Here is an 18,212-nt window from a genome sequence, read left to right on the forward strand (position 1 = left end):
GGGATTACAGGCTTGAGCCACCGCGCCTGGCCGGCACTGTTTTTTTTAATCGCAAATACATGGTGAAAGTATAATGGTACTGGTATAATTTGGTACCACTACCTTGAATCATGATAAAATGCTAGTAGCTCTACCCACCATCACTTTTGCAAATGTCAAAACATTAAAAAAGAAAGAAAAAAAAAATCAGCCTGCTGCGGTGGCTCATGCCTGTAATCTAAGCACTTTGGGAGGCAAAGGTAGGAGGATCACAAGGTCAGGAATTCGAGACCAGCCTGGCCAATATAATGAAACCCAGTCTCTACTAAAAATACAAAAATATTAGCAGGGCACGGTGGCGCATGCCTGTAATCCCAGCTACTCGGGAAGCTGACGCAGGAGAATTGCTTGAACCTGGGAGGTTGAGGTTGCAGTGAGCCGAGATCACACCACTGCACTCCAGCCTAGGCAACAGACTGAGACTCCATCTCAAAAAAAAAATCTTAGTATTATCATCAAAAGAATTTTTGACCTCACAGAACCCCAGGAAGTGCCTCAAAGCCATTAAAAATCCAGAAACCATACTTTTAGCACCTTTGATATAAAACAATATTTTCCAAACTCTGGGATCCATATATGAACAGGACAAGATGCTATAGCCAATTCTATACCCAAACAGAGCATCTAGGAATTACATCCAATTTTGTCTGCTTATGCGGAATTCCCATCTAAGACTTCATTTGAAGAAATGGTGGACTTTATAGCGCAAATAGTCCAAAAACCATAGACATTCCTTATCCTACAAGGTGCATGTGCTTGAATAAAGTTACACGGAGATACCAATACCTTGTCTATCAGATCTCGGTTGACACAGTTGGGCAACTGCTGTAGGAAAGCATCTACTATGAGCTTGAGATGAGATCCAGTGCTGGCTTCCTCATCTTCTTGTTCTAATGTAAAATTAGTTTTCAAATAGGTTAAAAAAATACACAGAGAACACAGAATAAAAATATCCAATGATTAATTATTTGGAAAATAGATAATCTAGACCAGTTTTTGTGCCCAGGAAAACATTAGTCATTTTTTAGAATATTATCCTAGAAAGTTTAGGTAACTCTAGAATCATACCATCAAGTCACTACAGTCTTTCAGGTATCAACTATAAAAAGTCAAACTTTTTGCATGAGGCACAAAAACTTGGTCAGAAAAAGCATGCAGTGTTATGGTAAATATTATTTGTATCTGCCCGGCATCCCTTCCCCTATGTTCTTCAATTAACAGCACTCCCAATTCTTGCCTTTGAAGCACTAAGCCTCCCTATTCCATGTGATTCTAAGGAGGGTGGCTGGTTTACATAGAGAAAGAATCTGCAGTAAGATAGGGTTAAGCCAACAAAGAGAAAAGCAATACTGACAGAAGGTATCCTTCTAATAAAGAATCTTGGTCAGGTGTGATGGCTCATGCCTATAATGCCAGGGCTTTGAGAGGTTGAGGCAGGAGGATCACTTGAGGCCAGGAGTCCAAGACTAGCCTGGGCAACACAGCAAGACCCTGTCTCTAAAAAATATAAAATAAAATAAAATAAAAATAAAAATAAAATAAGCTGGGTGTGGTGGTGCACATCTACAGTCCCAGCTACTTGGGAGGCTGATGCAGGAGGATGACTTGAACTTGAAGAGTTTGAGGCTTCAGTCAATTACGATCATGCCATGGCACTCCAGCCTGGGCAAGAGTGAAATCCTGTCCCAAAAAAATAAATAAAAGAATCCTAGCTAATCAACTCAAAGCTTGATAGGAATTATTTAGGGAATAAATGTAATATTTGTATTACTGAATACAAAACACAACTCAATTATAAACACAGATAAAATGAATAGATGAACTGATAAGCTAGTCATATTCCCACCCAGTAATAATTTCAGAATAACTTTCAAATACATTTATGTTGTTTGTAAAGATTACGTCATATAATTAAATCAATCAGGAGAATGCTATCAAGTTATCAGAAAAGTATTAAGTATCGTTATTCCATCACAGAAGGGGTAGCGAGAAAAATTTATTTTGAGATATTTAGGGCCAGGTACAGTGGCTCATGCCTGTAATCCCAGCAGTTTGGGAGGCAAGGTGGGTGGATCACCTGAGGTCAGCAGTTCGAGACCAGCCTGGCCAACATGGTGAAACCCCATCTCTACTAAAAAATACAAAAATTGGCTGGGCAAGGTGGCAGGCAGCTGTAATCCCAGCTACTCGGGAGGCTGAGGCAGGAGAATTGCTCGAACCCAGGAGGCAGAAGTTGCAGTGAGCCAAGACCGTACCATCGCACTCCAGCCTGGAGGACAAGAGTGAGACTTCGTCTCAAAAAAAAAAAAAAAGATATTTAGAACTAAGGTATTGAAAATTTAGATGATCATTAAAGCTTGCAGACATATAATACTGGGTATGTAGTGTCCTGTTATAAATCGAATTCCACAAACAGTGATGGACTGAAAACAACAGAAAACAAGGGATTAAAAAACACAGAATTAAGGAGAAAAGATCTGCATTCTTAGGCAGGAGCTCTGTGTGTAAAAACCAATTAAAAATGAAAGTTGGTAAAATAGTTCTTTACCTTGTTCATCAAGAAGTTTCTTTGTAAGATCTTCAGCTTCATCTCCACCCTCTAATTCTAAGGTGTCATCATTAATTTCTAGATTCTCCAACTCAAGTTCCAAATCATCGGGACTTGATACCTCCTTATTATCCTTAGATTCTTTTGCCTCTGTTGAAAAACAAACAAGTATACCTAAATTCAAAGTCATATTAAAATCCTGCTACACAAAAGTAGATAAAGACTCACAAAATCTGCATCACTTCTTTTAAAACCTGCATGTATAACTGGCAACTGAAGTTAATATATTTAGATTTTATAAAATACATTATGCTCGGCTGGGCATGGTGGCTCACCCCTATAATCCCAGCACTTTGGGAGGCCCAGGAGGGAGGATCACCTGAGGTCAGGAGTTTGAGACCAGCCTGACCAATATGGTGAAACCCTATCTCTACTAAAAATACAAAAATTAACTGGGCATGGTGGTGCATGCCTGTAATCCCAGCTACTCAGGAGGCTGGGGCAGGAGAATCGCCTGAACCCAGGAGTTGGAGATTGCAGTGAGCCGAGATAACACCATTGCACTCCAGCCCGAGCAAAAAGAGCGAAACTCCGTCTCAAAAATATATATACATTATGCTCATTGAGAACGAAGGCTGTATCTTCTCTGATTATGTATACCATGTGTTAACTGAAGAGATGGACGGATGACTGGATGGAAAGATATATGTGTGGATGAGGACTTATATGGCGTGAAAATCTATCTATGCTAAAGATGGCAAGGGGGAGAAAGGCTGATTAAAGTGGACTCACATTAAGAAGGGTCTCAAACTCCCAGATGAGGATTTGAGAGTTTCTCCTTTATGCAAGGGATAACATTTAAAAGGGAACTGATGTGAAAATTAACTTAGCAGCAATATATAAAATCAATTAGAAAGTCAGGAAAGGGTAGATGTAGAAAGACCAATTAGGAAAATACCCTTATCATTTAAATGTGAAGGGTTAGAGAAAACCAAAAAATGAAACACAACAAAAGAAAATGACCAGTAACTGGTAAAAGGCAAAACAGGAAGAATAAAAAAGAAAAGAGAAACCAAACCTTAGTTGAATAAGAGGGACAAAATGTTAATAACTGAAGTTGAGCGACAGGTAAATGCAAGTTCACTATAACAGCCTTCTTTTGTGTTTGAAAATTTTTGTAAATAAAAAACAAAAGCCAATAAAACCTGAGTTCAAGAATATATACCTAAACTGAAAGTATGGTAAATTTCTCAGCTTCATCTCTTATAGTCTCTAATCTCCTAATTTCTGCATTGAACACAGAAAGTGTCTTACTGATACTTGATGTCATATCTTATTTGGGAGGATGAAAACTCTAACTAGTATGAATCAGTTTTGCTACCTCTAGATGAAAACAGACTACTACTTTCTCATTCATTCATCTTTTCATTCTACTTTTACTGAATACCTACTATGTGTTAGGTATTGTTCTAAGCACCAGGAATATACCTGTGAGTACAGCAGAGAAAAACTCCTGCCCACATGGAGCATGCATTCACTCCCCAATGTCCCCTGGCGTCTGGCTATGAAAACATCTACTAATCAGCTACATGTTCAAAATGATGCTAAGGTGTCAGACATTCTGAAAAAAACTTAAAATGTGACCCTTGCTCTCAAAAAACATACAATTTATCTGAGGAAATTAAACTAATATGCATAAGGTAGTCAAATAGGGTATGGTGGGTTCCAAGCAGAAAACAGAACAATGCAGGAAGGCAGGAAGGCAGGAAGGCAAGAAGATGGGCCCATTTCAGAGACTGAGAAGGATGGCAAATTAAGGGTAACAGAGTTGTAATGGCAAACCCGAAACTATGCGGGTCTTAGAGACAATGTTAACAATTTTAAATTATATTCCAAGTACATGTAAAGTTATTCAAGGACATCAGGTAGGCAGGAGAGTAAAATTAATGTTTAGGAATGCATAGGCCGAGTGTGGTGGCTCACGCCTGTAATCCCAGCACTTTGGGAAGCCAAGGTGGGTGGATCACTTGAAGTCAGGAGTTCAAGACCAGCCTGACCAACATGGTGAAACCCCGTCTCTACTTAAAATACAAAATTAGCCAGGCGTGGTAGCACACTTCTGTAATCCCAGTTACTTGGGAGGCTAAAGCAGGAGAATCACTTGAACCTGGGAGGCGTAGGCTGCAGTGAGCCGAGATAACACGACTGCACTCCAGCCTGGGCAACAAGAGCAAAAACTCTGCCTCAAAAAAAAAAAAAAAGGAATGCACAGAAGGAAACAAAGCAAATACAGGGCAACCAGGTAAGAGGTATTACAGTAACCCAAGTGAGAGAGGATGGGAGTTAGATTAGAATAGCAGCAGCAAATATAAGACAAACCTGAGAAACACAACATAACTGGCATTCAGAAACTCCCACTCTATTAATGACCTAAAAGCTCTGACTTCTCTAAAGTCGCTCTTCTTCACAAAGAGTTGGTTCTATCTAGCCTAGAAAAGGCAGTACAGGCAACGAGCACCTAGAACTAACACCTGCCCTAACAATCTACCTGGGGGAAATGCGTGTCTTACCAAGACCTCACATGAATTCACTACAAGACATTATAAACAAACACTTTCAAATTAATTCACATTAACTTAAAAGTATCAGCATTGTTAAAAGTATGTCAATTATCATCCTTTAATGTTCCATCATTCCATATAATTCTGTCACTCATTTACTCTAATGACTCAATGTTCATATTACAAAACTATAAACTTTTTTTTTTTTTTTTTTTACAAATACTATTTTGAAGCTAATTCTTGTAGCACTTAATGTAAATATTTTTTCTCTAGAATTTACCTTTGGTATCATCTTTGTTGGACTCTTTATTCTGACAACTTTTTTCATTGTCTTTAAACAAGATGGCTGGGACAAAAGCCTTCAAATCAATGAGGTTCTCATAAAAATTCCGAGCATCTTCATCTTCCCATATACCACCTTCCAAGTCATATTCTCCAGGTTTACCAGGAGTGAATATATCAATTCCAGGCCCATGTTCTACCATAAAATAAATCACAAGTAATTAACATAACCTGAGGTTATAGCATGATAAACAGGACATTAGTTATTTTTTCAGTTTTATAGCTATTGAATCTTGAGTGTTTCAACTGACAGGAACTTCTTCAATTAACAAGCACATGTGACCATTTTCAACACCAAATCAAAAACTGTGTTTTAAATAAAGCCCTTTAATAAAACAGACTAGAGAACAGCATAAATATTTTTTGCTCTTACACTTGTTTTAAGCAGTTAATATGAGATTAAGTAGCCATTTGATAAATTAGGTCTACTTTCATGAAACTTAAAAGTCAAAAAATAAAATATATAAGTCTGGCCACTCCTAAGACATCCGTTTAAAGTCCCACCTCCCCCATGAGTATTTTTTTTTTTTTTTGGCAACTCATAATCCTCTATACTATTTACATCATATTTATATACCATTTATATCTCCAAAAACAGACCATAAACCTTTAATTAAGAGGCATTCCTCCTTTTGGCATAATCCTTAGCACATGGTAGATTGCCACTGTCAACCTAAAACAACCAAAAAGGTCAGAATCTAGTTTTAAAGAGAGTTTATTCGATTGCAAAGTTTGAGGACAGCCTCCCAGGAAGCAGAGATTCCAAAGAACAGAAGTCAGTGTTTCAAAGTGTAGAAGTTTGAGATTGTTTATATAGAGAAAGTTTAGGTAATTTCAACATCTTTCCACATAAGGCTTCATGCACAGTTACAACTATCTGATTAGTAGAAGTCGTCTTTTTTAGGAAAGATACACACAGGTTATGTAATTCAGTCTCCAAGGCTTAACTTCCCCCTTGCTATAATAAATTTAGAGGGTCCTGAATTTTTTTTTTTAAACAGAGTCTTACTCTGTCACCCAGGCTGAAGTGTAATGGCCCGATATCGGCTCACCACAACCTCCACCTCCCGGGTTCCAGTAATTCTCCTGCCTCAGTCTCCCAAGTAGCTGGGATTACAAGTGCCCGCCACCACACTTGGCTAATTTTTCGTATTTTTAGTAGAGATGGGGTTTCGCCATGTTGGCCAGGCTGGTGTCAAACTCCTGACCTTGGCTGATCCACCCGCCTCGGCCTCCCAAAGTGCTGGGATTACACGCATGAGCCACCACACCCAGACTGTATTTATTTATTTATTTATTTTGAATTGAGACAGGGTCTCACTCTGTTGCCCAGGCTGGAGTGCAGTGACACAATCATAGCTTACTGTAGCCTCAAAATCCTGGGCTTGCACAATCCTCCTGCCTCAGCCTCCTGAGTAGCTGGGACTACAGGCATGTGTCATCAAGCCCAGCTTATTTTTCTATTTTCAGTAGAGATGGGGTTTCATTATGTTGCCCAGGCTGGTCTCAAACTCCTAAATTCAAGGGATCTACCCGCCTCATCCTCTCAAAGTGCTGGGATTACAGGCATGCGTGACCACACTCAACCTTTATTTTCTTTTATGCCATAAATGTCAGTCAATTGATAACTGGAAAAGAAGGGAAGAAAGATGAAGTGTACAGATCTCTTATCAGAGAATGGAATGTATATATTTACACACACGCAGTACATACAACTATAGATCATAAACTCAGAACACTGAAAGTAACTTCCTACTTTATGATTATGAACTCATTCATGAATGTATCTATTCTTACACGCTTCTCTTCAAATGAGAATTATAGAGTGATTATGTAAATTAAAATGAACCCTAAGTTAGATTATCCATTAAATGTGATTTATGAAAATAAGAACACCAAAACCAAAAAAACACTGGCTGCTTGAAACTCCTTACTTCCCTTAGAGAAAATATATTTAAACACAGACTTATTAGGACACTAAACCAATACACCAAAAAAAAAAAAATGACATATTTACAACTTCTGTTTAATGAAAAGTATAAACAAAAGTAAAAAACAAACCAGAAGACAATATTGACAATATTTAAAGAATACATCCATAATATATAGAGCATGGTATAATAAATATATTTGGTGTTTGTCTTTGGTTCCTGGCAGACCTCCTAAAACCCTTGGAATTTCCTGAGTGAAAGTAATGTAATCTGTTATTCATAACTAGCTTATTGACCCTACCTCAGCTGATGCTAATGAGGTGACTTAGGGTGGAGCCTCTGGATAGTCTCAGGATGGAGCCAGTCACCAGAAGGACCAAGTGACTACAGGATTAGAACTTTCAGCCCCACTCACCACCCATCTATGAAGCCGAGAGTTCTCGCCAGACACCAACTTGGCTGGCACCTTGTTCTTAGACTTCCCAGACTCCAGAGAGGAGGAGTAAGTTTCTGCTGCTCATAAGTTGCCCGGTCTAGGGTATTTTGTTACAACAGCCTGAAAAGACTAAGACAACTATGTAACATTTATCAGGTGTTAAAAGGAATGAGATATATCTACAAGAACCGACTCAGACAGCTCTCAAAAATAATTATTGAAACAATTAAGAGGCCGGGCGCGGTGGCTCAAGCCTGTCATCCCAGCACTTTGGGAGGCCGAGACGGGCAGATCACGAGGTCAGGAGATCGAGACCATCCTGGCTAATACCGTGAAACCCCGTCTCTACTAAAAATACAAAAAATTAGCCAGGCATGGTGGCAGGCGCCTGTAGTCCCAGTTACTCGGGAGGCTGAAGCAGGAGAACGGCGTGAACCCGGGGGGCGGAGCTTGCAGTGAGCTGTGAATGCGCCACTGCACTGCAGCCTGGGCGACAGAGCAAGACTCGGTCTCAAAATAATAATAATAATAATAATAATAATAATAATAATTTCCTTAATTACAAAGTGCTTTCTTTTTTTCCCCTGAGATGGAATGTCACTCTGTCACCCAAGCTGGAGTGTAATCTCAGCTCACTGCAACCTCCGCCTCCTGGGTTCAAGCAATTCGCTCACTTCAGCCTCCCAAGTAGCTGGGATTATAGGCGCGCTCCACAACACCTGGCTGATTTTTGTATTTTTAGTACAGATGGGTTTCACCATGTTGGCCAGGCTGGTCTAGAACTCCTGACCTCCAGTGATCCACCCACCTCGGCCTCCCAAAGCGCTTTTATAAATCAATTTTTAAAAAAGATACAAGGGGAAAAAGGGCGGGGGTACAGGTATCGAAGATTCAAATAGGAATTTCACAGGAAAAATAATACATTTATAAAACAATCAATAAACCTAAAGATGCTAAAACCTGACTTCAAATTTTAAATTAAGAACTGCAATCTGGTAAGAGTGTAAAGAAACAGTCATTCTCGGGCCAGGCACGGTGGCTCATGCCTGTAATCCCATCACTTTGGGAGCCCAAGGTGGGCGGATCATGAGGTCAGGAGATTAAGACCATCCTGGCTAACACAATGAAACCCTGTCTCTAGAAAAATACAAAAAATTAGCCGGGCATGGTGACACACGCCCGTAGTCCCAGCTGCTCAGGAGGCTGAGGCAGGAGAATCACTTGAACCCGGGAGGCGGAGCTTGCAGTGAGCTGAGATCGCACCACTGTACTCCAGCCTGGGTGACAGACGAGACTCTGTCTCAAAAAAAAAAAAAAAAAAAAAATGAAACAGTCATTCTCATATACTTAGTGGCATGTAATTTTTTTTTTTTTTTTTAAGTTCCAGGATACACGTGCAGAACGTGCAGGTTTATTACATAGGTATACATATTGCATGGTGGTTTGCTGTACTTATCAATCCATCATCTAGGTTTTAAGCCCCGTATGCATTAGGTATTTGTGCTAATGCTCTCCCTCCCCTTATCCCCCACCTCCAACAGACCCCCATGTGTGTTGTTCCCCTCCCTGTGTCCATGTGTTCTCACTGTTCAACTCCCACTTATGAGTGAGAACATGTGGTATTTGGTCTTTTTCCTATGTTAGTTTGCTGAGAACGAGGGCTTCCAGCTTCATCCATGTCCCTGCAAAGGACATGAACTCACTCTTTTTTATGGCTGCATAGTATTCCATGGTGTATATGTACTACATTTTCTCTACCTAGTATATTATTAATGGGCATTTGGGTTGCTGTAAATTTCTTTAATAGAAAATATGGCATTATATATGTATATGTTTTTTTTTTTTTTGAGACAGAGTCTCGCTCTGTCTCCCAGGCTGGAGTGCAGTGGCACGATCTCCGCTCACTGCAAGCTCCACCGCCTCCCGGGTTCACGCCATTCTCCTGCCTCAGCCTCCCTAGAGGCTGGGACTACACGGTTCCGCAGCCACCACGCCCTTGCTAATTTTTTGTATTTTAGTAGAGATTGGGAATACCAGAGCCAGTCCTCCCCGAGTTGAGGATGAGAGCTGAGAGTCTGGTAATACTCTACCCAAGGCAGGTAGATTTTTACAGGAATCCACGAGTACCAGAAATGATAAACCAGCACAAAGAATTAGAGCTGTTCAAAAGAATTTTTGGCAGAGTCGCACTGGAACATTTCAAGCTGAGTACTGATCGGCTCCTATGTATAAGGAAACAAAGTGTTCACCTGAGTACTGATCAGCCTCTACATGTGAGGAAACTAGGTGAGACTGGGAAAATAACTACTGAAAAGAATTAAGACTCATAGAGAGGCTCATGGGGCCAGGAATAGTACCCACCAGGCTGACTGAAGAATCTTTCTTTTTTTTTTTTTTTTTTTTTTGAGACGAGGTCTCGCTCTGTCCAGCCCAAGGCTGGAGTGCAGTGGCCGGATCTCAGCTCACTGCAAGCTCCGCCTCCCGGGTTCACGCCATTCTCCTGCCTCAGCCTCCCGAGTAGCTGGGACTACAGGCGCCCGCCACCTCGCCCGGCTAGTTTTTTGTATTTTTTTAGTAGAGACGGGGTTTCACCATGTTAGCCAGGATGGTCTCGATCTCCTGACCTCGTGATCCGCCCGTCTCGGCCTCCCAAAGTGCTGGGATCACAGGCTTGAGCCACCGCGCCCGGCCAAGAATCTTCTAAGACTCTACTTTATCAGATAGAGTCCAGAAAGGTACTGCCTCAGTATTAGGAAAAATAAGCCCTAGATTAAAGGCTGCTCTGATACCTCCTAACAAAGCATCCTTTCAAAGATGAAACTATTTCCAAGTAACTTAACTGAACCCCAGGATGAAGCTTAATGATATTTATAAGAATACAAAAATATCCAGGACACATCCAATAAAACATTAGCAGGCATGAAGAAAATAGGGTAAGATAAAGAAGAAAAAGAAAATATGACAAGATATAGAAGAAAAAGAAAATAAGACAAGATATAGAAGAAAAAGAAAATATGACACGATATAGAAGAAAAAGAAAATATGACAAGATATAGAGATAACAAATGACTTCTCTAAATGGAATTAAATTATTGGACACTGTAGAAGAAAAGATTAGTGAACTTGAAGACATAACAATAGAAACCACCCAAAAGGAAAGGCAGGAAAAAATAATGAAGAACAAAAAGGACAGGACATTAATAAGCTGTGGGACAACTTTGAACACCTAAAATACCTGTGATTGAGTCCCTGTAGGAGAGGTGACAAAGAAGGAAAGAGAAAACACAATTGAAAATAAAGGTCAAGATTTTCCTAATTTGATGATAACTATACACCCACAGATCCAGGAAGTTCAAGGAACCCCAAGTACAAGAAATGAAGAAAACCATACCAAGCCACACCATAACTAAGCTGCTTGAAATCAGCGATAATGAAAAAATTTTAAAGCAATGAGAGAAAAAAATATATAAATTATATAAATAAGAACAAAGGTAAGAAAGGTAGGAGCACTCTTGATGGAACAATGCAAGCTAGAAGACATAGAGGAGTAACATCTTTAAAGTACTGAAAGGAAAAAAAAAGCTCTCGCCCTTAAGTTCTATGTCTGAAAAAAAAAAAATTTTTTTTTTAAGATACAGAGTCTCATTCTGTCACCCAGGCTGAATATCTGGGCTCATGCAATCCTCCCACCTCAGCCTCCCAAGTAGCTAGGACTACAGGCTTGTGCCACATGACTGGCTAAATTTGTTTTTTTTTTTTAGTTTTTTGTAGAGACAGGATTTCACTATGTTGCCCTGACTAGTCTCAAACTCACCTCAAACAATCCTCCTGCCTTGGCCTCCCAAAGCCCTGGTATTACAGGCATAAGCCACCATGCCTAGACAAAAAGATCTTTTAAAAACAATGACAGGGCTGGGCACAGTGGCTCAAGTCTGTAATCCCAGCACTTTGGGAGGCTGAGGCAGGCAGATCACTTGAGCTCAAAAGTTCGAGACCAGCCTGACCAACATGGTGAAACCCCATCTCTACTAAAAAGGCAAAAATTAGCCGGGTTTGGTGGCGCATACCTATAGTCCCAGTTATTGCTTGGGAGGCTGAGGCACAAGAACTGCTTGAACCTGGGACGCAGAGGTTGCAGTGAGCCAAGACTGCACCATCGCATTCCAGCCTGGGTGATGGAGTGACACTCTGTCTCCAAAAATAAAAATAAAAACAATGACAGAATTTTTTCAAGGTCTATTAATTCTGGAAGATGTCTAAAAATACATTTAAAGGCATGACAGAGGGCAGTGGCTCACGCCTGTAATCCCAACGCTTTGGGAGGTCGAAACGGGTGGATCACCTGAGGTTAGGAGTTTGAAACCAGCCTGATCAACATGGAGAAACCCTGTCTCTACTAAAAATACAAAATTAGCTGGGTGTATGGAGAAACCCTGTCTCTACTAAAAATACAAAATTAGCTGGGTGTGGTGGCACATGCCTGTAATCCCAGCTACTCAGAAGGCTGAGGCAGGAGAATTGCTTGAACCTGGCAGACAGAGGTTGCAGTGAGCCGAGATCGCGCCATTGCACTCCAGTCTGGGCAACAAGAGCGAAACTCTGTCTCAAAAATAATAATAATAATAATAATACATTTAAAGTCATTTAAAATGAAAAGAAAAATTAGCTTAAATTTCAGTATGACAATTAGAGGAAAAGGGTAAAGAAACCAACTAAATTAATCCCCAAGTATGCTAATTATTATTTTTTTTTTTTGAGACGGAGTCTCACCCAGGCTGGAGTGCAATGGTGCAATCTGAACTCTCCACAACCTCCGCCTCCCGGGTTCAAGCGGTTCTCCTGCCTCAGCCTCCTAAGTAGCTGGGATTAGAGGCACACACCACAATGCCCAGCTAACTTTTGTATCTTTAGTAGAGACGGGGTTTCACCACCTTGGCCAGGCTAGTCTTGAACTCCTGACCTTGTGATCCGCCCGCCTTGGCCTCCCAAAGTGCTGGGATTAGAGGCGTGAGCCACCATGCCCGGCCATATGCCAAATATTATACAGAGATTTTGGTTCTAAAATATCATAACAAATATACTGAGAAAGTTCTGAGAAACAAGCCAGGGTCAACCAAAACACAAATTCTATGATGAAACTTTTTTAAAACATTTAAAAACTTTGGCCGGGCATGGTGGCTCAAGCCACCGTAATTCCAGCACTTTGGGAGGCCGAGGCGGGCGGATCATGAGGTCAGGAGATGGAGATCATCCTGGCTAATACAGTGAAACCCCGTTTCTACTAAAAACACAAAAAATGAGGCAGGTGTGGTAGCGGGCACCTGTAGTCCCAGCTATTCGGGAGGCTGAGGCAGAAGAATGGCCTGAACCAGGGAGGCAGAGTTTGCAGTGAGCGGAGACAGCACCACTGCACTCCAGCCTGGGCAACAGAGAGAGACTCCATCTAAAAAAAAAAAAAAAACAACACATTTAAAAAGTTTGATTGAGACTGAGTTTTTGAGATACTGAATAGGAGGCTGGGTGCAGTGGCTCACACCTATAATCTCAGCACTTTGGGAGGCCAAGGCAGGAGGATTGCCTGAGCTAAGGAGTTTGAGACCAGCCTGAGAAACATGGTAAAACCTTGTCTCTAATTAGCCAGACATGGTAGTGCACACCTGTAGTCCCAGCTACTTGGGAGACTGAGGCAGGAGAATCATTTGAGCCCAACAGGCAGAGGCTGCAGTGAGCTGAGACTGTGCCACTACATTCCAGCCTGAGCAACAGAGCAAGGCTCTGTCTCAAAGAAAAAAAAGTGTAAGAATTATGTACATTATTATATATAAATATAATAAATGCATTCACAGTATACAACAGGTATTTCTTACCAAGAATATTAAATATAAATTTTTCTTTAATTACAAAAGGATATTTTACAAATACTTCACCCTTAAAATTTCTTTTTTTTTGAGACAGGGTCTCACTCTGTCATCCAGGCTGGAGTGCAGTGGCACAATCTCAGCTCACTGCAACTTCTGACCCCCATGTTCATGTGATTCTCCTGCCTCAGCTTCCTGAGTAGCTGGGACTACAGGCACGTGCCACCACACCAAGCTAATTTTTGTGTTTTTAGTAGAGACGGAGTTTCAGTGTTGGTCAGGCTGGTCTTGAACTCCTGACCTCGTGATCCTCCCGCCTCGGCCTCCCAAAGTGCTGGGATTATAGGAATGAGCCACTGAGACCGGCCACCCTTAAGATTTCTAAGTAAACAGAATTGCCAGGAAATTCAAAGATACCTATCTATTACACAAGAATCTGAATGAACTCATCATATTGTCATATGAGTTAATTATTATTTTCTATGTCCAGAGACTCTTCCATTCAGGGATCATTTCAAATAGCTTTTCAAGGTTATCAATAGGTTTTAACACCATTTCTTTATTTAAAAACTTCTTTAAAAAACAGAGATGGGGTCTCACTATGTTGCCCAGGCTGCTGTCAAAACTCCTGGTCTCAAGCGATCCTCTTACCTTGGATTCCCAAAGTGTTGAGGTTACAGGCATGAGCCACCATGCCTGCCCATTTTTAAAATGTTGAAGCCATTTTAAAAATTTAAATTCGCAATACTGCACATCTGACAAGCCTAAAGGTAAGTGACAGTGCTTATAGAAAACACAATGTTTGTTTTTAAGGATATCTTACCTTCTGGTGTTGGTTTGTCTTGAGGAAGATCTGGCATATTTTCATCCAAAAGGTCTGCTAAGGATTGAGAATTTGCCAGCAACTTCTGGTAAGACATAGCAAATTCCTCATACTGTTTATGTCTATCTTCACTGAGCTCCCCTTTAGAATGTAGAATGCGCCTATAAACAAATAAAATCATCTGACAGTCTTATCAAAATAGATGTGATCACAAATTGTTACATATGAGAAACATTCCATAATTTGATTTTCTCATACAAATTTAGTATAATTTTCATTTTTATTTAACATTTGAATCTACTATTTTCAAAATGTATCTGAAATGCATAATCAAATTTACCTGAACATTTAAATTTTAACACTGGTTCCTCAAAGAATATGAAGAATGCTTGCTGAAATACCATAATATTTAACAATACACATCTAAATAATTTTAAATTATTCAGTATTTTATTACAGTCACACTCTTCTCAGATAAAGTTAACCAAAACTAACACAACTACACAAGCCAATTTTCAAAAGCAACAGGTTATAGAAAGAATCAATTATTCTTAAACCTCCATGATTTGAATCAGAAATATCATTATTTAACAATATATCACAAAATAATAAAAAAATTTGGTTTTTTATTACTGTCATACTTCCCTCAGACATACAGAGCTAACCAAAAATATATATATATTTTTTGAGACAGAGTCTCGCTCTGTCGCCCAGGCTGGAGTGCAGTGGCCAGATCTCAGCTCACTGCAAGCTCCGCCTCCCGGGTTTATGCCATTCTCCTGCCTCAGCCTCCTGAGTAGCTGGGACTACAGGCGCCTGCCACCGCGTCCGGCTAGTTTTTTGTATTTTTTAGTAGAGACGGGGTTTCACCATGTTAGCCAGGATGGTCTCGATCTCCCGACCTCGTGATCCGCCCATCTGGGCCTCCCAAAGTGCCGGGATTACAGGCTTGAGCCACCGCGCCCGGCCAACCAAAAATATTTAACACAACTACACAACTCAGTTTTCAAAACCAATAGACTTTGAACAGGTTCAAAAACAACAGAATCAGTTATCCTTAAACTTCCATAATGATTTTAATCAAGATTATCTTTTGAAAAAGCCCACAATCTTCCCCACAGCCAATTCTCAATCTACTGTGCAAGTACTGGTTATTTATCCAGGTAATGGAGAAGTCCGCTTACTCACGCCAGCCCGTATCAAGGAACTAAGGACATTACCACTCTTCCACTTTGCAAGAATACACCAATAAGCCCATAACTACAAATGCAAAACTACTGAAAACACCAAAATGTATAGAGTAAAAGTCTTATTATATTCGTGTAAATCATTGAGACTTATATAGCTGGATCCAATTTTTTACATATAAAATATCCATGTGGTACTATAATATTCAAAATTTATAAACCATAATGCAAATACAATGTTTCAAAAAGTCAATTATCAATTACAAAGTTATTTTTACAAGTAATACTTAGAAGTTTTTTTATTTCTTGTTGAGTTTTCTTCTGAACAGTGAAGAAAACAAGGTTTTCTGTAATGCCATCTTCCATCTTCTAAAAGTTACAGAGAAAAAGGCAGAAAAATAATGCCTATATTTATTCTTCCCAGATTATTTGAAACAATGTCAAAACTTTCCCATTTTACCCTATTTCTACTCACATGAGCTTTTGTTTAAATACTATAACAATTCAGCGTGGCATGGTGACTCACGCCTATAATCCCAGCACTCTGGGAGGATGAGGCAGGCGGATCACCTGAGGTCAGGAGTTTGAGACCAGCCTGGTCAACGTGGCAAAACCTCGTCTCTAATAAAAATACAAAAATTAGCCAGGTGCAGTGATGTGCGCCTATAATCCCAGTTACTCAAGAGGCTGAGGCAGGAGAATCGCTTGAACCCAGGAGGCGGAGGGTGCAGTGACCCGAGATCGTGCCATTGCAATCCAGGCTGGGTGACAGAGCAGGACTCCTGTCTCATAAACAAATAAATACTATAACAATTCAAGTAACAACATTTTCAATTTTCCAAATATTAATTCCCATTACAAGTGCATCAGTGCATAGATTCATGAAATCCAGTTATTTCCTCTTTTCAAATCTGGCCTATTAGTGTCTAAAATGAGAAATTTCATTTTCTTATGATTTAAATATACATTAGTTATCATTCTACCAACACATTAGTAAAATGTTAAAACAGTTTAACCATAACAATCCAGGCTAAAAAGTGCTTCTCTAAAAATATTGTCATTAGAGAGCATTTTTCCCTCTTCAAACATTTGTTTCAGACTACTGTTACAAATACAAAATTTTTTCAGTAATTTTATGAATGAATTTTAAAAATTAAAACAAAAACCCATAGCATTTTAACATATTCACACCTATGAAAGACAGCATTAGCACTCTGAATAAGCTTGTTAAAACTTTTAATCAGAAGTTCTAATAGAACTCATTTTGGATGTTAACAGTCATTAAAAAAATTTTTTTTTCTATTTACTTTTATTTTTTGTAGAGACGGGAATCTGACTATGTTGGCCAAGCTGGTCTCGAACACCTGGCCTCTAGCAATCCTCCCACCTCAAACTCCCAAAATGTTGGGATTACAGGTGTGAGCCACCACACTCAGCCAAAATTAAGTAAATTACTGAAATAAGCAATACTCAGAAGTAGGTTACTTAGGCTGGGCGCGGTGGCTCATACCTGTAATCCCAGAACTTTGGAAGGCCAAGGTGGGCAGATCACAAGGTCAGCAGTCTGAGACCATCCTGGCCAATTTGGTGAAACACTGTCTCTACTAAAAATAAAAAAATTAGCCGGGCACAGTGGCAGGCACCTGTAATCCCAGCTACTTGGGAGGCTGAGGCAGAAGAATCACTTCAACCCAGGAGGCAGAGGTTGCAGTGAGCCGAGATTGCACCACTGCACTCCAGCCCGGGCAACAGACTCTGTCTTAAAAAAAAAAAAAAAGAAAAGAAAAGAAGCAAGTTACTTAAAAATATCTGCAATGTAGGACTGGGCATGGTGGCTCACACCTGTAATCCCAGCACTTTGGGAGGCTGAGCCAGGTGGATCACCTGAGGTGAGGAGTTCAAGATCAGCCTGGCAAACATGGTGAAACCTCGTCTCTACAAAAACATAAAAATTAGCCAGGCATGATGGTGGGTGCCTGTAATCCTAGCTCCTTGGGAGGCTGAGGCAGGAGAATCATTTGAACCCAGGAGGCAGAGGTTGCAGTGAGCTGAGATTGCACCACTGCACTCCAGCCTGGGCAACAGAGCGAGACTCCATCTCAAAAAAAAAAAAAAAAAAAAAATCTGCAATGTTATTAAGAAAAATGTTAACAGGTAAAAATTGAAGAGTTTATTCCATGGTACTTTAGTTGGAAAAAAAATTAAAAAACAAAAACTGAAGAGTTTATTCTGAAGCAAATTATATTAAAGGGATAATAATGGCTCTAAGAGATTTCAAAACCCCTAATGACAATTACTATGTAACATTATTCCATACTTGAAATCAGAAAATATATCTCAGAATAACATAACCCAAAACTTTATTTCTCTTAACAAGTTCTGACATTCTGGTCATCCAAGGAACAAACATCCAGTCCACTGAGATACATAATCACACTAAGGATTTCTAATACATAAGCAGTAGCAAGGTGATGACTACCTTAGGAA

The 18,212-nt window shown here is 39.9% G+C and overlaps 1 protein-coding gene across 2 annotated transcripts in view; it reads right to left on the bottom strand.

The window, feature by feature from the left end:
• The window catches only part of UPF2 (UPF2 regulator of nonsense mediated mRNA decay), a 132,205-nt gene that overhangs the window by 86,130 nt on the left and 27,863 nt on the right, over nucleotides 1-18,212 (bottom strand). For both annotated transcript variants that reach the window (XM_010366573.2, XM_010366572.2), the window contains exons 4-7: nucleotides 14,539-14,699; nucleotides 5,429-5,626; nucleotides 2,588-2,737; nucleotides 826-929 (exon numbers count right to left, since the gene is read on the bottom strand). In XM_010366573.2, the coding sequence (XP_010364875.1) occupies nucleotides 826-929; nucleotides 2,588-2,737; nucleotides 5,429-5,626; nucleotides 14,539-14,699 (613 nt within the window). The remainder of the gene's footprint in view (nucleotides 1-825; nucleotides 930-2,587; nucleotides 2,738-5,428; nucleotides 5,627-14,538; nucleotides 14,700-18,212) is intronic.

This window comes from Rhinopithecus roxellana, chromosome 11, assembly GCF_007565055.1.
Source record: "Rhinopithecus roxellana isolate Shanxi Qingling chromosome 11, ASM756505v1, whole genome shotgun sequence".
In the NCBI taxonomy this organism is placed as follows: Eukaryota; Metazoa; Chordata; class Mammalia; order Primates; family Cercopithecidae; genus Rhinopithecus; species Rhinopithecus roxellana.